This window comes from Pseudopipra pipra, chromosome 23 (genome assembly GCF_036250125.1).
Source record: "Pseudopipra pipra isolate bDixPip1 chromosome 23, bDixPip1.hap1, whole genome shotgun sequence".
NCBI classification, from domain to species: domain Eukaryota; kingdom Metazoa; phylum Chordata; class Aves; order Passeriformes; family Pipridae; genus Pseudopipra; species Pseudopipra pipra.
The window spans coordinates 6,695,563-6,716,446 of record NC_087571.1 but is presented as its reverse complement, the minus strand read 5'-3'; the positions used below and the strand labels follow the sequence as shown (position 1 = coordinate 6,716,446).

The 20,884-nt window shown below is 49.7% G+C and overlaps 1 protein-coding gene across 10 annotated transcripts in view; it reads right to left on the bottom strand.

Moving 5' to 3' along the window:
• Positions 1-20,884, bottom strand: part of CADM1 (cell adhesion molecule 1) — a 136,998-nt gene that overhangs the window by 3,196 nt on the left and 112,918 nt on the right. For 3 of the 10 annotated variants that reach the window (XM_064634770.1, XM_064634771.1, XM_064634780.1), the window contains 3 exons: positions 12,985-13,017; positions 7,753-7,806; positions 5,725-5,805 (listed from right to left, as the gene is read on the bottom strand). The exons of 2 other annotated variants lie outside the window; for them this stretch is intronic. In XM_064634770.1, coding sequence (XP_064490840.1) covers positions 5,725-5,805; positions 7,753-7,806; positions 12,985-13,017 — 168 coding nt within the window. The remainder of the gene's footprint in view (positions 1-5,724; positions 5,806-7,752; positions 7,807-12,984; positions 13,018-20,884) is intronic. 5 more of the 10 variants (XM_064634772.1, XM_064634776.1, XM_064634774.1 and 2 more) reach the window with 3 other exon arrangements.

Below are 20,884 nucleotides of genomic sequence, written 5' to 3'. Positions count from 1 at the left end.
TTAGTTTCCTTTCAGAAGCGCCTCTCCCTCGAGACGCCGTCACCCGGGAGAGGGATGACTGATGTGGCGGAGGAACAGCTCCGGAATGAACCCCGGATGAGCTATGGCCATGTAAAATGAATGTATAGCAGTGTAAACAATTTTAATTTAAGAACGCAGCTACATCAACCCTCGCTGCAATCCTAATGGCAACTGAGATTTATAACGCAGTAAAAAACAATTATTCTCCCGCTGATTAATACATTAACATTTTGGAATAGAAGCTAAACCATTGTCTCTTTTTTTTAGTGAGTCAAGCGCGACACCTCCATTAAAATGATTTACTGGCCATACCTTACAATTTAAGCACAGCAGCAACAGAAACGGTAAAAATCTTTTAACTTTACATGATTTGTGAAGTCATATGTGAAGGATTTACCATTTAAATCTTTCACTACAAGAAGCACATGGCCCATAAATCTGTCCTGCCTGTGCCTGCCTGGACACCTCGGAGAAATGCGTTTTGCCAGGACGACTGAGAGAGCAAATGCAAGTCAATTTTTAAGAAAGATTTATCTCCGTCTCCCTCCAAAGAACAGAGCAAATCTCTGAAGCCTCCACCTCTAATAATATTTGAAGTTTATCGATCAAGCGTACAGATCCGTGACAGCTGAAGGTAATGGGGCTCTTTTGAGCCGAGACCTGATACAAAGCTTTCGAGCAGCAGCTGGGATTTACACTTTCTATCAATATTTCCAATTCTGCTCCAAGATTAAGGACTGAGGGACCCAAGTAAATAATCTGGGACCCAGAGCACCATAAAGCGCCTTTTAATTAAAACAATTTAAGAAAAAAAGCCCCTTCGAGTAACCTCCTGAGAGCAGGAGCTCCAGTGCAGGCAGGGGGATGCTGGGCTGAGCCAGGGCACGCCGAGGGACACCATGGAGTAGGGAGCCCCTTCTAGCAGCTTGGCTGAGAGGCTAAAACCAGCTAAAAACTGTGGCCAAAAAAGATTCCCCTGCAAATCAAAAACCTTTGCTGCCACGTGCCATGGCACTGTGGAGAGGCTGTGCCAAGGAATCCCAAAGCAAGGCAAAGGGGAACCTTCTGTCTCACCTGCAGTGGGAACAGACTGTGCTGTGATGGCTTCCAGTGTCTGCTGCTCTGGTGAGTGGCCAAGCATCCCTGCAGGCCGATGGGAAAGGTGCCCACAGAGGCACTGTGGGGTGCCAAGCTGACCCCCTCGCCCAGGCACAGGCTCTGCTGCCTGCCCAGGATGGCAGCGGGGGGAAAACCGGCCACCCTGGGCATCCCGGGAGCTCCCGCTCTGACACAGCCTTCCCACCACTGCTGCAGCTCAGCTAATCCGGCCTCTCTGCAAAGCAACTAAACTGGCTCATCTGCTGGAGCAGCTGCTTTAGGCACGCTGAATTCCGTTTTTTTCTTATTTTTTTTTTTAGAAACTTTGCGCCCAGTTCCACTCGGCTGCACTCGGCGCAGCCAGCAGCATCCCAGCCTGGGCAGATGAGTGGCTTGTTGACATCTGGAACAGCTGAGGGGCATAAACACGCTGAGTTATGGCTCTGTAATGTGCTTCCAGCAGGATTTTGCATCAAGAGGCATTTTTTCTTCATCACCATAAATTAAAGTTCTGGAAAGACAAAGCCGTGGTGAGCTCGTGCTGGCAGTGGCGGCTTCCACGCTGCCACACCGACCCACCACCACAGAGACAGGGGCTGTGCCAAAGCCTCGTGCCCAACACATCCCTCAGGTCTTCCCTTAGGACAGCATCACACCGAGAGCACGGGGAGAAGGTTCCCCTGAGAAGGGACTTCGGCCTAAAACCTGGCTGGCAGTTCTGCTCAGCACAGTTTGTTAGGTATGAGTTGGCCTCCTGGGACATGCAGGGCTGTTTTCCTCAATTATGTCTGTTAAAGAAGACCCCTGCGAGGTGCCAGCCCCAGGTTCACACTGTTATGCACGTGGCTAAACACATCCTCAAGCTCACACATGACCTAAAACATTCCTCCTGCAGCAGCTCCTCTCCCTGCCTCCAGCACCTCCTCAGACCTCACACGCTCCAGCGGTGTGACCCATCCCCACGAGCTCTGCCTGCCAGCACCGCGGGCACAGCAAAGCCCAACTCCACCACCAGCAATTCCAACACTGCTCCCAGCAAACCCTCTGTGCACAGAAACAGCCAGCACAGAAACAGCCTCTCCACGTCCTGCCCCTCGCTATTTCACTGCTAATTAACAAAGTGTCAGGTCTACGGAGCAAGGAATAATTCCTCAAATTTGTGCCCAGGAGAGACTTGACCTTAACAACCAGAATCTGCTTTAAATGCTGTCTCCAATTCACCCAAGCTATTCCTGCCTCCTATCTCTGATTAAACCAGAAATCACAACTTTATTGCTGAAGAGGGAACAGCCGAGATGGCAGGAACTGACAAAATGCCACATTATTTGCTAATCCTAATATGTTATTCTTCCTCAAGATTTGCTTTTCTCAGCACCAATTCAATTACAGATGCTACAAATCCTTCTGACATTTAATTCCCTCTTGTCAGGGCGCAGTAAATGTATACATGCAGAGCTTTCCCATTAGGATGTTAATATATATTGGAGCAAGCTGGATCCTGGTCTCTCCAGCAAATCGCCAGGAATCTTCCTATTATGGTTTTGGTTTGGGTTTGCCTGTGGGTTTTTGTGGGTGGGGGTAGAAGGAGGGAGGGAAGGGCACGGAAGGGACAGACATCATGGCATGTTCTCACCAACATGCCCCCCTTGGAGCTACTCTGCAGCTACAGTGCACCTCAGCTGAACTGTTTTTGGGTCAATGCTTTGCTTGGCACCAAAGCACCTTAAAGGAAAACTGCAGTGGTAATGGTACAATCCACCTGCCAGAACTGAGCTCAAGCAGGAAAAAAAATCAATTTTTTCTTTCCAAGTGCTGTGCTGCCTCCCCTGAAGGGCTGGCAGGGCTGTGCCCCACATCAGGGGATGCCAGGGTTCCGTGGGATGCAGCACTGAGCAAAACCACTGCACAGCACAGGAGCACTGTGGGACCCCTTCTGGGGGTGGGCAGGAAGAGACTTAGGTAGCTTTAAATTAATTTTTGCTGATTATTTTAACCAACTGCTCATGTAATCAACAAAATAGTGATTATACCTCTGGAATGGGAACCCTGAAGTTTTCCTTTAAACAAAAAGTGCAGTTCAGCAAACAGCATGTAGACAGGAAAGAAAAGGATGTGGGGCTGGTTCCTACTCATCAACAAACTAAGGAACTAATTCCAAGGGCCAGGAGCAGCACAGAGCAGATGCTGAGCTGGGGATTGTCCACCTAAGTACTGACAACCAACATCTGTGATTCAAACCTGCAGGTTTTCAGCTATGAGGGCTTTGGGGGAGACCCTTTTAAAAAAATAAATGTATTTATGATCTCCAGTTTTCTAAAATTTCTGCCAATGTAATTGCTAAAACCAGCTTTCTGTGGGCTCTCAAGAAAAATACTGGTGATGGTAATGGCAACACCCTGACTGTCTGGGTCAGCACTTACACTGAGCTTTAGCAAAGGAAAGACTTTCCTGCTCCCAACTTCTCAATAAAAAATTCCACTCAATTCCATTTTAACGAGGTTTTAAATAGAGATGTATCTAAGGATATTCCACTGTCAGCAGCAGCTTCTCCAGACTAAAAGCAAGACTGGATTGGACCTGGCTGCCTGTATTTTAAATCTCATTTACACCCACACCAACAGCTTCAGACCTATTTGGGTCAAACCGCCTCATATTTACCTTCAGCGCTCCCCACGCTCTCAGCAGTGGGTCCCGTGGGGCTTGAAGCAGCAGGTTTGGGCCCACCTTGGTGACAGGAACCCTCTGCACCCACGAGCATCCTGGAGCACCTGAAGGCAGCAGCTCCTTCCAGCGACTCCCGCAGCTGGGGTGAGCTGGCACCGGCCCCTGAGCCGCTGGTACTGGTCCCTCCCTGGGTGCCCCAGCACCCTCTCCAGCTGACTACACTCTCCTCCACTCTGTGCCAGAGGTGTGGAGCAAAAGCAGCACTGGGAGACACAGCCTGTCCTGCTGTGGTGTGGGAAAGCCCAGGTTTTATGCAGCCCCTGCTGCGGTGCTCCAGTCTCCTGTCCCTCCTCCTCACCTCCCTCAGCCTTTGCATTCTGCAGCCCAATGCTCTGTAACATTTTGGGCTATCTCTGGACCACCCTGACCCTCCCCTATGCACATTGTTGCTGTAAAAGCAGAGAACAGAAGAAGATTTCTGTGGAAATGTAGTTTATACGTTAATTTTGGCATATTGGGATTTACTGCTGCACTCTCACAAAAATTTACCTTCTATTTCTGGGTGAAAATTAATGTCAAACTCCTGACATTGGACAGCGTGGGCTTAACTTGTGTGTGTGCACATGCTCAAGTTTATACACAGTGAACCCACTGACAGCTCCTGAGCTTCCCAGAGGTGCAGGCAACATCTGCGTCACAGCAGGGGAAAGGAAACCTGTGCCAATGGCTTTGAAGAATTCCTAACTTAGTCATCTCTTCTAACTCTGGTTATTACTTAGTTTATTAAATGATTATCACACCAACCTGACTGAAGCTCCCACAGGTCATCATGTGGATGCTAATGGCCCTAAGTCACTTGGGCACTTCTGAAAACCTGGTTAGCCAACTATCCCTTTTTCCTCGAGGTAGGAAATGTGAGGATTGCACTGACATCTCCCCACTGCACTTGGGGTCAATTCTCTTGTGGAATGAAGTTTTTGAAATGATGGAGCAGCACTAAAGGTAGGGCTTGGTGGGGGTGCTGGTGGAAGAACAGGCTGTTGTTATTCCATGAGCACTTAGCCACGATGTGGGAGGACAGAAATCACTGCCTGTGTGTGACAGGATGAGCAATAATGTTATTCTTTCCCACAGTGTGGCGTGGAGAGGACAACCCCTCCTCTAATTTATTGAGGGGCTGTTAAAGAGCAGCGTTAACCTGCCTGTCGTATCTTAATTGAATTTGGTCTAATTTAAGCCAGAGAAATTTGAGTTCATCCTTCTCCAATCAATAAGCTCCCCCTTCAGCGACCCATTTCAGGATCGCTTCATGAAAAATAACACACTTTGTTTGAAGGGCTGTGCTCACCCTGGCAGTGCCCAGCGCTGCTCCCGGGGATCCTCTGCTGGGAAAGGGAGCCTCTGCAAGGTGCTGATCAGGTTTGGATCAGGTAATCCAGCCTGATGTGGAGGCTACGCGGGGCTGTCGTGACTGTTCCCTGTTTTACAGGAGGTACCAACGCTCTGGAGGAGAGCGGGAGAGCTGGCACACACACACCCACACACACCTGTACCTGTGTGCCTGTGCAGGTACACACACACACACACACACACACCTGTACCTGTGTGCCTGTGCAGGTACACACACACACACACACCCCCACACACACCTGTACCTGTGTGCCTGTGCAGGTACCACCCCCCCAATCAGAGTCTGTACCTGTGTGCCTGTGCAGGTACACACACACACTCTCTCGCTCTCAGTGGTTTGCCCTCACGGTTCAGCGCTGCAGGAATCCTGCCTGTCAGACTGCACTGGGCTGCAGTAAGGAACTGGGGTGCGAGGCCAGCCCTCTCTGCACCCTGAGGGCTCGGGATGTGAGGAACAAGAGGAGGATTGCAAGAGGCACGGACACACAGAGCTCGGCCAGGAAGAGCAGGACGGCTCTGGACTCAGGCTACCTGGCTGGAAGGCAAGGGATGCGTTACTTAATTGCACGGTCGGCAGAGCCTCCGCTGAAGCTGTTAGCGGGACAGGAGTACCTGGAAGGAACAGCACACTGAGCAAACACGGCAGCAGCTCTGTGCCCGCCACACCACGGTCTCCCATGGGGTGGGCACATGCCCTGCATCCCACAGGACAGTCCCCAGGGCTCCCCCTGCCCGCTCCCACCGGAGCAGAGGGCGGCATTCCCGACGGAAAGCTCAGCTCCAGCACTCACCTGGACCACCCGTCTGAGAGCCCAAATGTGCTGACCTGGGGCCAAAAATGGGACCTGCTTTCAGTTTCCCAGCACTCTGAGCAGGGGCTATGGGATGGAGACTGCTCAGTTTGCAGCAGAGAATGGCCCAGGGCTCTCTCTCTAGTGCCCCCTCATACCTGATGAGGTATGATCCTGGCCACACCTGACCAGGAATGATTGCCCTTTGGGCAGACAGGAGTGACCAAGAGCAACAAGCAAAATTCTGAAATTCTTAGGAAAAAAAGAAATTCAATCAGCAGCCAAACTGGATGCTCCAAAATGGACGTTCAGCAGCGCACAAAGGGCACTCACTGCGGGCAGTGGCTCTGTCTGTGCTGCATTCCGATAAGCTGGGGGAAATTTTGGCTTCCCTTCCAGATTCAGAACAAGGACAACACTGAGCTGTGTGCTCTGGGAAAGGTGTGAGCCCCTCTGGGCAGTGCAAGCACTCTGCAGCCTCAGCACAGGCTGCAGAGACTGGCACTGCTGGGAAGGGCAGGTTGCAGAGCAGACACCAATTTTGGGCAATTCCTTTGTGGTCTTCATTCACCAAATGGTGTATTTTTCCTTAAAAAATACAATTTTGAAAAGTAAAAAAGCTTATCAGAGCAAAACAATTATTTCCCATCCCCTCAGGGATGTTCAGGAGCCCTGCTGTGTCTTACCTATGGGATCTGGACTGGGCCCACAGCAATAACTGTTAGCATTGCTCAGGGTTAAAACACACCAGGAACAAATCCATCCTTTCTGACCTCTTGACCAAAGCACACTAGTAGTGGCTGACAGGATGGGATGCTCCTGATTTGTCTGGGTGAAAGGGAAGCACCTATTTGACAGAATGAGGACTCAGGTGTTTGCTTTTTTTGGGGTTATTTTTTCCTCCATGCTGGAACCCCTGAAGGGAACACAATGAGCCACAACCCCCCTGGGCAGACTCTTCCCGGAGGGACAAAGGGCTGCTCCTGCCTTGTGGCCGAGATTCTGCACCCTGTGTTGGAGTGGCCACATGCAGCCTCAGAGCCTGGCAGGTACGATGAGTCTGCAGGGATGCTCTGCAAGTGGGAGCAAAAAAATCGGGTGGATTTCTATAGGAAAGCATGAAGAACAGGGATTTCAGGTTTGTACCCCTGGTACAGGCCCTGTTCTGAATATACCAGATGCATCCACTGAAGATGCTGTTGTGCTTCAATCTGGATCACCACTGATTGGCAAGGACCAGCCATGGGGATGCTTTTATGCCCCTTCCAGTCCAGTGTGGACAAAAAAAAAAAAGGTTGAACCATTTACTTGGTTTTGCCTTGCTGATAAAACAATCAGCTCTGGTTTACCCCCGACCTGATGCTCGTACACCGAGGAATCTCCGAGCAGCCGAGGGTTAATGCCGGCCGCCCGTTCCTAGGGTGGTTTCACAGAATATGGCAGAGTTGAGTGTTTTACAAGCAAAGATTCAACTCAACCGGTCTCCAAATCAGTGCTCAAAAAATCCCAGCTGGGAGGGAACTGCAGTGGTTGGCCTCGGCGCCCTGCACCTCCCGCCCCGAGGGTGCCACACAGAAATGGGTGCCAAAACAAAAAAAAAAGAAGGAAAACCCCAACAGAAAGGAGAGCACATCCAAGCTGTGAGAGCGTGGGGAGAATGGCTGTGCCACAGCGACTGCACAATGCAACACGGCCAAGATGCAGAAATCAGAGTGGAACCAGTGTCTAGCGAAGGAGAGCAGCGGGTTACCTACGGACTAGCCCTTACCTGAGAGATCCCCATAGTCCAGCTCCTCGGCCGAATTGGGCAACTGAGTAAAGCCTTACAAGTAAAAACAAACTCGTTTTTCTCTGCGTTTCTCAAGCGACAAAAAACAACACACTTAAGAACTGAGGATGGATTTCTTGGGGGGAAAAAGAGAATGCATCAGTCACTCGCCACCGTCTGCTGGTGCGGGCAGAGCCGTCGTGTGACACGAGTGCAATCGTGGCCTTTATTACAGACAGAAACGCTCCTCGCTCTACACTGTTGGCACACGAGACATGGCATCGAGACCACTCACTCATAACAGCATGCAGAGCCCCCAAACTCTGGCTTGGGCAACTTCCCAATTTAGTCCAGGCCGATTTCGGTCCTGCCATACACAGAGCCATGGAAAACTTTCTTCCAATTTTGCACCCCATCCATTTGGTTTTGGTGGTGGTGACAAGCCCGGCCGTTTATCAGTGAGTGAAGAGGAATACTGAGCCCCTTGTTTCATGGCCGCAGGGCACCTCTGCAGGCTGTGGGCTGTGTCCTCTGCCAAACCATCAGGCAAAACCAGCTTTTGTTCATTTGCCCAAATGTGATGGGTTTATGGGCAAAGCATCTGTGCTCCAAGCTCACAGAACAGTCAGGGAGGCATGCAGGCAGTCATGGCCCCCACAGGCAGCCAGCGCTGTCTGTGAGGGTGTTAGTGCTGTTTGTTTGGGAGCTTGAGGAAGTGCCAGGGTCTGCAGGCAGAGCAGTCCCTTGGGTGGACATCTCAGCACTGGTCACAGGGCAAACCAGAGCCTGGAGACCACCCAGACCTACTGAAAGGAGGGGTGGGGCAGCATTACCCTGTGGGCTCACTCTTGCTGCTGGCTGCTAAAGCAAATGCATAAGTGAAGGAAAAAACTCCCATGAAGAGATCCCCCATCCCTGGGCACTGGGGAGCCTGGAATTGTCAGCTCACAGACTGCTACCAGTGCTTGTGTGAAGCAGGAAAGCTGTGAGTGCAGTATGGTCAACGTGCAGACTGGCCCCACTGCTGAGCAGCAATACATATATATGTATTGCTCCTTAAAAATAAAACTAATTTTCAGTGACTGGTTTTTAAATACGTCACCTGGAATCTACATTAGAATTACCTTCTGAAGTGGGAAGCCATTTAGATTAATAGCAGGAAATTTGTTTGTGTGCCATTCTTGGGTTTCAGGGAGCCCTTTCCAGATTTTCAGGAGCCTTTTTTCTATGAACAATCTATAAATATGACAGTTGACTCACAGAAGCATGGGCCATGCAAAGCTGCACTCAGCAGAGGAGCCCTTCAACTTTTCTCTCTCCAAAATTGCTTCTGTAGAGCCTTCCCTTCCCTTTTAAAGGAACTACATTTTCTCACTAATGAAAAAGGGCAATGTTGCATTTTTTATGAAGCAAAAAAAAAAGGAAAACCAAAAAAAAACCTTTTCAAAAGAAAATGTGCAACAATTCCACAATTCAGTTTCTCTCTGCACCTGGGACACTCACAAATGCCACTGACTGGTGTTAAAACCTGTTGTGAGGCATTTAAATAGGTGGCAAATTACTTCTTGACTTTTCTCATTAAACTTTCATATCGGCTACTAAAGCCCCTCCTTTTCGCTTCTGAGGGGATTAATTGAAAGTCTGCCACTACTCCTGCTAGATAAATAAAAGGGAACTTTTCACTAGGCTCCATTTCCCTGGAAATGATAAATCCTTGGTGGGCGCAGCTGGCACAGCGAGCGCGTCCTCAGCCCGACCGGGCACCCGCACGAGGACACCGGCACCCCGGCTCTATTTAGATTTCTGTGGGCTCCCACACTACCTCTGTTTTTTAAGGAAAAGCCAATTTCTCTCCCGTCTCAGGCTCTAAATAAGCAATTAGGGATTCCGTTTCATGCGGCGCTCTGTGGTGCCGCGCAGACCCGCAGCGGGCGCAGACAGCGCTGTGATGTTTTATTCAACCGCCCCGAGGACGGGATCTGTAAAATATATTGAGGAACGTATTTACTATTAGCTGTACTTTTAAGTAGGGCATTTCCAAGAGGGAACGAGGCGGCTGGACGGGCAGAGCATAATGGCAATGCAGAAAGCTCTGAGGCTTTTCCCACAGCACCTGTCAAGGTGTGCGAGCAGCCGGCACTGGGGCACGGCCGGGCTCGGGCTGCAGCCAAGCAAAACTCATTTTCAGTGACTGAGCTATCAAAAAACCCAAAAAGAGCGTAACACAGTAGTGTTACCTGTTCTTGTACCAAACCCTGTTAAGGCCACAATTAAAATCCCACATGGGCCTTCAGGTAAGAATTTCCAGCCTGTAAAATAATTTACCTGCTGCATTATGGGCAAGGTATTTTCTCGTCGCTCTTCATTCGCAACGGGGGTGTTTTCATTATTTTAACCTTCACTCCAGGCTTCCTGCTTTGCCAGCTTCAGAGAAGGTTTTTTTCACCCTACCTTTCCACGAGGATGAGCAAAAATCCTGCCTGTGCTGAGGCAGCAGCGCCCGGTTCCTGCCTTGGTGGGGGAGAGGGGAGCAGCTCTGAGCCCCCCATGGCCGGACAGACGGACAGGGCTGCAAGTGCAATACCCTGTGCCGGCAGCGCCTGCATCCTGGGAGATCACTCCGAGCTCTTAAAGCTCTCTGCTTACAACAGGACAAGGGGAAAATTTGGGAAAAAGTGGGCAAATGTTCAGTGTGTCCAAGGTCATGGCTGCTTGGAGACGTCCTGCTTGTGTAGGGGGCAGAACGTGAGCTGGGTGTCTCACCTGAGAGGCTCCACAAAGGGCAGCACCTCACGATGTCTGAGCTCTCCCGCCCACCGAGGGACAGCAGCGGCCAGGACATTAAAAACTGGCCTGTTTATTTTGGTGGGGAGAGGGGCAGGGGAGGAGAAGCAAAAGGGCATGGCAGAAAAAGCGCTTTCTCCCCCAGCTGAGAGGTGCAGATGCTCCCGGCTCCACCAAGCTCTGCCCATTTTCCAGCTCAAACAGTGGGACCTGTGATTTCAGCCTCGCTGGCACCCTGGCCCCACAGGGGCACACTGAGAGGGAGGAGGGCTGAAGCTGGGAAACCCCGGCTTTGTGGGGTGCACAAGCCTTCCTGCCGGCCATGACCATGCTGTTATTGGAGCTCTGGCAATGAACAGTGCAGAGAAAGGAGAAAGTGCATCAGAAAATTCACAGTTAAGCTCTCATTTTTCAACAAAAGAGTTAACAATGTTCGTGCGTTAGGTCACTCATGCATCGCTGCCGTCAACTCCATTCCGGGAGGAAACGGGAATGGCAGGGCCTTGGCTACCACTGGGACATGCACACACATACAGGACTCCTTCCCCCCAGTCCTCTAGGATACACTCCAAAACTTTAAATGGCTCAAACCCCCTTTCCCCAATTGAAACATTGTGCTGGCTCCACACTGGCCTTACATTCTGTTTTCTTTGCTAGCAATCTCTTTTTTTTGGTTGGTTTTTGGTTTTGCCTTTTTTGTTTTATTTTGTTTTCTTTTTTTTTTTCTTCCCCCAATTCATTTAAAATTGTTTTTGGAGAAAATCCATTTGGCTGTATTCATGCCCATGCATTTCTAGTCATTCACAGACATGCTCACTCCCATTGGACATCGGAAAGAACAAATGGCCAACATACAGAAACACCTGGTATACTCCATACACACTCCAGCAACACAAGCTTGGAAAGAAATCCAGAGTCTTCACCGGAAAAGCACCCCACGAGGGCAAGCGTGGGAAAATTCAGGACAAACTGGCTGGTTTTAAGGCAGGAAAGTTTGTAGCAGCTCGTTTGACTGGGATGGGTTGTCATTTCAGCTGACCACCTCCTTAGCAGTGATCCCCCTCACAGAAAGGGGAGGTTCAGAGGTCATCCTTGAGTTAAAAACAGGCTTTTTATGGCTTCCCCAGGACAAGGAAAAAGGAGGAAAGTCATTGGGAACTGCTTTAAAGAAACAGGCAAGGGCTCTGCCTCCCATGCCACCAGTGAGCCTGCCTGGCTTGTCCTCACCACAGAGACTAATGCACAGCTACACTGAGCCTTTCCTGATGCTGAGACACCCAGAAAGGATGTCAGATCATACTGGCACTGGGGCTGCCTGATCCTTCCCAAATTTAGGGATCAATCACAAACCTACCAATATTGGCTCTGAACATTTAACACACACAGGGAGGTCGTCACGCAGAGAAAACACACGTGTGCCTGAAAGCTTCCCATCTTTACCCTAAGTGGGAAAATGCATCCAAGTAGGTAAGTTACTTGAGACATGAAGGACAAACCCCCCCTCTCTTGACATGGGGCATCACTACTGAACCATTGCTTCACTCAGTCCACCTCTGCCCCCATCCAAGCGACACCTTGAGGGGAGCAGGCAGGAAAACTGGGTACTCTGCACCATGGATTTCTGTCAGTAAAAAAAACCAGTTAATTTATCAGAGTTAAAAGAAACTAAAATAGCAAGGTCCAACATGGATTAGCTGTAATTAAAAACTGTCAGAGGTTTTGGTTCTTTAGCTGAAAAGTGAGCTCATGCCAAAAAACGAGATGCTCAACTTCCAGCCTGCAGCGCGTACGTAGGCTCGTGGGGAATGGAGGAAGCTCGGGAAGCTGTCAAGCTGTTAGCTAGACTGCCTCGAGCAGACGAGAAGGGTTACTTTGCTAGACTGCTATGCTGAGAGGAAAGTGTTGCTATTTGTTTTCCCCATCTCCTTCTGCAGTGTAATAACACAAACTTCACTGCCGACCTCCCAGGCGAGCGCTCCTCTGTGGAGCATCCCAGAACCCCCCAAGCTGCCCCACACCGGCAGACCCAGTGGAGGCCCTGTCTTAAAAACTAACTCAGAATGCAAGAAAAATGCTCAAAAATTTAAAATAAAAAAAACCTAAAATTGAATTCCTATGTTGAAAAGCCGGATTTACCTCCCATGTGTGAAGTGATTCTCCCAGCCGATGGGTGGAGAATCACCTGGCACTGCTCAGACCTGGATTCACTTCCCTGGGGCTTGGGGCCTGCCTGGCACAGGATGACCGGCTGCGAAGCTCACAGCAGAAATGACAAGAGCAGACAAGACTTTCCAGCCTTAAAACCCATGTTGCATTTATGAGATGAGTCCACCTTGAAACACGGTTTTCCCTTGAAGACTCCAGTTCCCTTTTTGGCTCCCCCTTCCCAGGCTTGTCTTGCCACTCAGCAGCGCTGAGAAATAAGATAAACAGGAATGTGATACCAACCGTGAACTGCCGGTTCTGTCGTCGCCGTTGTGTCTACACACAGGAACAGAGGATTGGAGGAAGGGAAGAAACAGGAGGAACAGCATGCAAAAAAAGGGAAAATGGAAAAAATGGAACAGATAATATATGAGCAAGCTTTCAAAGAACATTGCGTGACAAGCAATAATAAAATGAAAGGCAAAAAGCATTTGAAGTGAGTTGCACTGTTTAGAAGACATGCCTCCAGTTCAAAAGCTATGAGCCTGAGGAAAACAGTAAATTTTTCTCTTTTTCCAGGATCTTGCCAGAACAATTACTGGTGGTTGCAAAGTCAGGGGAACAGGAGACAGGGGAGAACACCGACACCAACGCTTTAGTTGGCGGGGACAAAACAGAAGCTCCAGAGCAGGACGAGGAGCTGAGGCTCGACACGTCGCTGTTACTCACTCAAACACTGCCCACACCAGAGGGCCTGTGGCTGGGGAATGGTCTGCTCCCCCCTCTCCTCCTCCTTCCCAGCCACCACCTGCATGATGCACCATTCTTCCAACAAAAAATGTTCTAGAACTGGCAACTGCAGACAAAGGTTACCAGTCCCCCTGCTGCAGCAGGTACCTGGTTAACAGCTACAGCTAATTAAAATATCCTGAAGTTTTTTTGGCCATTAGTCTGAAGCTGACTCTATTCCATTCAGGCTAAATCCCACTGGGAATTTCTTGAGGGCCTTGCTGATGGAGAGATGCTTTGTCTCTTCCAGGTGTTTGCAACAGGCAGCTTTTAAGACTGACTCAAGTCTGCAGTCTTTTCCTGACAGTTATTTCCTCCACACCAATAGGTCTAAATTATATTTATCCATGTTACCAAAATTCACTGGCTTATTTAGCTGTTGGAGCTGGGGTCATTGGCTGGAGAGGGCTGGCTCCTCAGAACGTGTCACGGACATGCCTGGAGCCAACGGCACAGGCCAGGCTTGGCCCAACCTGCCCGGGTTCGGTGCAATGTTTGAGTGAGTAAAACCGTGTGAGTGAGCACAGAGAAGGCTCCACTGAGCACCCCTGCACAGCAGCCCAGAGCTTGGGTTTTGTAGCAACGACAGACAATTCACAGCAGCGTTTCCCCTCAGTGACATGCTGGCAGAGAACCCAGGGAGGGCTCCTGCACGGGCAGAGGCAGCAGTGGAAAAAGGAGGACCCGTTCTTGGCAATTTAGCTGAGGACAGCTCAGGGCTGAATTTCTGAAGCAGCAGCAAAGACAGGAATCATACAAGGAATACACAATACTTACAGATACAAGGTCTACATGCTTTAATTATGGAAGCAAAACAAATAAACCCTGCACAGTTTAACAAACTGCACCAAGATTTGCATAAGAGATTATCAAGCCATCATTAGCCTGTTTTCACTGCCAACAGAGACTGTTCTCATCTTGGCAACCAAATCTGAGGCACCCTCTAAGAGACTGGCCCTTGTTCTCCTGCAGGAGCTCTGGGGGCTGCAAGGGAACCCTTCCAAAGCCATGAGGAGACCAAGAGCAGGGCTTTGCTTTGGTTTTGGGCAGCAATCCCCAAATGATGCCTCATTTTAACCAAGCAAATGGTGGAGGGGGAAATGGTGGTGGAGGTGGGGGGGAAGTTGTTGTTCAGAAGGGGTAAAACTGAGTATTAATTCCTGAGATGGCATCTATAAATAGTCTCAATTTACTGTCTTCCTGAAACAAAAAAGAGTTACATCAGCTTTTACATTAAATAGAGAATCTGCTGGAAGCCAACTTGTATTGACGTGCTGGAAGAGATATTAGTCAAGAAACAGTGCAAACTGGACAGTGCATCTCGCTTCCCTGTCCGGGGACAGAGACCAACAGGTTGCACAAAATAAAGTTCTCAAGCGGTTGTAAGTGCGAACAAATATCCAAGTCAAACAACATGTTGGCTGCAGCTGGAATGACAAAGTTATGATTAGCAAATGGTTTGGATGGTTGCAATAGGAAACACAGACCGGTTAAAGTTTAGAGTGAGCTTTCAGGGAGTCCTGTTCAATCCCAGAGTCTTCTTTGAGCAGAAGGACTGCACACACCAGTGTTCCGAAGGGGAATAATCTTGGATTAAAGAGAGGAACGCCCCAACACAGGCACACTACTGCAGTGGTGTGGCAAAGGAGAGGAAACCTGTCACTGGTGCTTTGGTACCAAACCAGTGCACTCCTGCAAATCCATGTGTGTCCCAGCCCCACTGCTGTCCCTCCTCACCCAGGAAGGAACATTCTGGCCCTACAGTGCTGCTGCTCGGACAACCCCTAACTTTAAGCTGGACTGGCTAACTTTGAACGTGCTTTCCTGAATCCCAGGTATGAGCCATCAGCTTCTGCTTTGCTTTCAAGAACAGCCACTCTTCCATGCCAGAGCAGGCAGACAGCACCCCAGGGACCAGCCCTCTGCCCCATGTCCTATAACAAAAAACATCTGTTCTCCTCAAATACTGACCAACAAGAAGTCTTTCAGACATTCCTGACTTAACCAATGTTGAATAAAGCCAAGGAAAGGCTTTGCCATCACCAAAAAGCACAGCTCTAGTCCCTTGCCATCAGTGTGCAGAGCAGCCACACGATCACCCCAGGCTAATGTCTGTAATTTAATATGGAAACTCGGTGATGAAGAATGGGCTGGTTTACCAGGTGTGGCAAAGCCAGGACGTAGAAAGCACATAACTGAAGAGACTCAGCTCTACAGGAGACATTCTATCTTAAGAGCAAACCTCTTCCTGACACCAATCAAGAAGAGAACAAAATGTGCTGTTTGGGGAGAAGCCAAACAATGCCATGGCCTTCCAAAATCTCCGTGTACACAAGCTCCCCAGAGGCCTACTTTATAGCTACAGAGGGTACCCAAGGGAAGAACCACCAGCCTCTACAAAGCTGCAAATTTCACTTTAGTGGGATTTCTGTTTAGCACTGCCCACGATGAATGAAGACACCGACACACATTGTCCTGTGACACGACGGTGGAATCTGCCAGCAAAGACAACTCGGACGACACCCACGCTCCAGGCACTCACCACCTCATCAGGCAGCTACACAAGCACACACACATACTTATAAAATCACTGTGTGGAGGCAATCTGGGCAATATTTCCCTCAGTTACAAGCTCCATCGCTGAGCCTCCTCATTTTCTCAAATGGATTCTCTCCAACTTCAAACTGTTTGCAGAGCGTGACAGACCGGGCCCTTTAAACTCGGCCATAATTAGTCCACAGCCTCAAACAGAAACAGCACGATGGAGGAATATTAAAAGCCCAGCAGCAAAATTAAATTCCCCCAGTTGAATGCTGGAGCTGCAGTGCTGCAGCCTTGCGGAGGCATTTGGTGCTGAGGAGCACACTGAGAATTACAGCAGCACATCCACAAAATAACAGCAAAAACACGCTGCTGCCTTTTAAATTTAAAAAGGCTTTAGCAAGTGTAGATATCTACTCAATATATTGCTTTTTAAATTGCTTTCTGAACTGAAACCAAAAGCCAATCTGATCCCTGACGCGTGGAACTCTTATTCTTCCCGATTTTCCAGACTACTTCACACGTGCTGACCAGGGTGAGTTTGAATTCCTGCACGTTGTTGTCTTCGCAGCAGCCTGAGGGACCAGCCTGCAGTGCTGCAAATGGGATTCCTGCTTTGGTTCAGGTCCTCGGGGGGAGTGAAAAGCCCTACAAACCCCTTCCTGGAGTTCCCATGGAACTCACTTCTGCGGGACACCAGCAGAGACATCACATCCCACACCACGCCCACCCTCTCCCTCACCACGTGCTCCTCAGAAGGACGGACGGGGACAACCTTTGCATTCCAAAGCCCCCCCAGCTCGGGGCTGCAACGTGCCCTGGAGACAGCTTGATTTGCAGAGCAGATGTTCCACAGAAATCATCCCGATCTGCACGGACGGTGTGTGATCACAACAAAAGCAGTCTGAAATGAGTGCTGTGGCTCTGGCCACGCTTCTGCGTGTTTCTCCATACAGATTTGGGAAGATTTTGGTTTGATTTCAATCCCAGGCTTGCACAAGCCTCAGTCTCACGCTTCTGCCAAGCAAGATGATGGTTTGGGCACTGCTTATGCTGTGTCACTGCGGGTAAGGCCAGGTATGACAGTACCTGTCTACTACTAGCTGGATGTGGGCCCCAAAAGACTGAATTTTATTTCCTTTTATTTCCTGTCCCAGACCTGTCAGCTCTGCCTTTAGCCCCTTTAATACGGGCACATTCTGGATGAAAATGTCAGAAGAGCAGAGAATCATCTTTAAATGAACTTGACATTTTACCAGGGACAGGCAGAAGCTTCAACGTAAAGTGAAAGTTAAATAATAAATAATTTGGGGGAACAAATCCCTGGGCTGCGTCCCTGCACGGTGGCATCAAGCACCTGAACATGTCACAACCCGACAGCAGACCAGGAAAGCTGACAGCAAACTGGGAGCCCCGGCAGCTCCTGCCCATGTGCTCATCTCCCTGTTTGCAGGGAGGGCACTGCAGACCCCCAGAAAGGTGGGAGGCTATGGAAGAGTCCAGACCACCAGGCTGAAGCTGACCACCATCATCAGTCTCTGATCTGACTGGGGAGTAAATGTGTTTCTCTTTTACAATTAAATTCCATGTCCTCACCTGCAGCACTCTCACAAGGACCAAGCTTAAGAGCTGATATCCCAACTCAGCATCAATTCCCAGCTCGCTGGCTCCTGCACACCTCCAAACCAAACAGAGCTTGCTGCTGCTTGTACAAATGCTCAGCCTCAGGAAGGAACTCAGAGTGCTTACACAGCACAGGCTTGGTGCTTTCCAGATGTGTTCACTGGAGAGACTGGAGCATCTCTGGGAATTCTCAAGCTAAAACCACTGCCCACAATGTTACGGCCCCCTGAAAGACACAAACACACACTACTCCAAGGGATCAGTGGGGTTTAAGATACACTCTAACCTGACATTCCAGGGAGGACACTGGGAGCCCCCAGCTTGTTGCTAATGCTGCTGCAAAGGATGGAGAGCAGGGGCTTTGCAGGGTCAGCAGCACCCGCTGCACGGCTGGAAACACTGGCAACCTGCACACGTGTCACACCCCCAGGTCTCCACCAAAAGTGCTGCCAGGACACCTGTGTGACCCACCTGCAGAGAAAGCACGGGAAATGCAAATCTGCACCTGCAAATGGTGCCGTGGGTCCCGGGAGGTGGATGTGCCAGGTGGGCCAGGAGGCAGCGAGGGGGCTGGGAAAGGCAGGCAAACGCTCCCTGCCGTGCTCCGAGATGAGGACTGGGCTGTGATTAAGGACCTTTATCTCCCAGGAAACAACAGCTGTCCAAGCCCAGCATTTCAAGGAGCGACTCCAGAGTAATTCAAATGATGCCGTTTGCTCTGCTGTATCGTATTGTACATCTTAATGAAGAAAGCCACAAGGACAATTTGAACTGATAAAAAAGGGCTCAGCAGTGATAACGGCTGAAACACCAAAGGATGGCCGGAATATCAATGGCACTGGAGGATACGTGGAAAAGATCAAGCTGTCATGCAGAAAATCTTTTCAAGCACCTACACTGAAGTGACAGAGGGAAAGCTCTAAAGGTCGCAGTGTTTGGAAACTTCACCACTGCTCAGCCTGTCCTTCGCTGAAGAAAGCATCAGGTCAGCTTTCCAAGAGCTCCCCCAGAACCTCCCTGCACCAATAAATCAAAAGGACAACTTCCAAGGGCAGAATTTTCTATGGGCACTTGCTAGAAACTGCTTCAGTGCAGTCTCTCCCTGTTTTACTAAATTAAAGCAGGACTGCTGCTTTTCGGAACTAAACCATGGCTTCAGGGGACATGAACTGGGCCAGGATTTTACTAGAACTAGGGGGAAAAAGGCAAAATAAAATAGATTTCAAGCCCCCCTTATCCTAAGGATCAGATTCCACCAGGCTGGCCCCATATGCCTGGATTGCCAGTGGTTCAGGGAACATCCTGTTGGCTCCCACTGCTCCTCTGTCACACAGGAAGAACAGTGCAGTGTTTGGGTGAGGATGGGAATTAAGGTATCAGCTGTCTCCTGAGGCTTTAAAAAGTGTTCTGACACTACTCTGCTATGTAATTCTAGAGATTATGTTAATTTGACCTCATTTTTTCCAGCTACAAAGTCTCTTAACTACTGAAGGGCAGAAGTCGGTGCCACTCCGCTCTGCCTGGGTGCTGGCTGGAGAAGACACACATACACATCTCTGCATGATGGAGGGAGGTGAAGTGTTGGCTGCTCTGCGTGGGAAAAGCATACTGAACTCACAGGCAGAGGATGGGAAGACACACATCAAGAAGATTCAGTGACAGGGAAGAAAAAAAAAACTTCTCTTATCAGCATTAATCTTCTTCCGGCATATCGCAAGCAGGAACTGCTGGAATCAGGGAGCAATATCACATTTTCGTTACATTTCCAGCCTCCTCAGCAGCTCAGAGCCAACATAGAAAGGCATCAAGGAGGCGATGGAGACACACTGGGTTCTGCCAACAGAGTCTGAGATCCTCCACCACTGCAAACAAAGGTGAGAGAATGACGTCGGGCAGCCCCGCGCTCCTGACCCCGGGGGACCTCTGTCAGGCTGATGACACAGCCACTCCCAACTGCAAGAACCGCCACCACCCTCCCCTTCTCATTTGCAATAAGAAAGACCTGGAAAACTACTGCAGAGGAGAGCCCTACTGAACATCCACAGACCAGCTGTAGCACTTGCAGCACGAGAGCAAATCACCAAACCACTGTTCCTTGTGAAAACCAACCGTGACTTGGAAGCCTGACACAGCAGGTGAGGGCAGGTGAGGACAGCGTGGGCTTGGGAAGGCAGTGCTGGAACAATCCCTAAAACCACAGGCTGATAACAACCCAGTTCCCAGGAAAAGGACAGTCGTTAACTTTTGCAGGCACAGAGATTAACTTAAGGGGTTATCCAAGCATCAAGACACACCGTTCCTTTTAGCCTTCCAAAATTCACTGAAAGCACGAGCAATTACCGTCAGACCAAAGAAACTTGTGTACACATCCACGAGCAGCGTGTGGAGACACACGGGCCGAGCTTCTCTGCAAAGGGCTCTTAGGGAGGCTCTGAGAAAGCTCCAACCTCCTCTGAAACGAAAGCTGGTTAAAGTCTAGAAATCAAAACCATGGAAAACAGGAGGGTGGTTCACGGCAGAGCGTCCCAAGCATCCAAAGTGGGGTGCCTGGAGCTGGGTAAGCACCTGCAGGGAGGAAGCAGAGCGTGGCGAGGTCTGGCAGAGCGATGGTTGATGCCGGCGCGTGTTAAGGCACGTTGGGAGAGAGGCTTCGCCTGCGGGGCCGCCTTGGGTGCAAAAAACCTCGAGAGGAAAGAAGCCACGAAACGCCCTGGGCAGGACGGTGAGAGTCAGCTGAGCGGTGTCATAAAGGCAAATAAAACGTGAAGGCATTTACACAGGGGATGGTTTACAGCACCAGTAAACGTTGTGCCATTAGCTATTCAATGGTCCATCCTCACCTGCCGTTTGTCACCTCTGCCTCAAAAAAAAAAAAACCAAACCAAAACAACCCACGAGAAGCAGCAAGAAAAAGCAAAAGCAGCGGTTGGAATAGGAAAGGTCAGAGAAATGACAATGTGAATGGTTACAAATAAATCAGAAAGGTTTTCCTGATGAGTGAGGAGTCGGGTCTGGTGAGGAGGTATGAGGATGTGTCAGAGAGAGGTGTCATGATCTTGCTGGTTGTTTTTATTCATCTTTTCTCGCAAGACAGGGAAAAATCTCACAAGCTGAAAGGCAGCTCCTCAAAAAGGGGCCAATGGACGGCGCTCACTCAATAAAAACAACTGGTGGAATTCCCTTTCCTGGGAGAGTGAGGGAGAGGCTTATCACAGAGAGAGACCAACACCCTGGCATGAGAAAAAACATC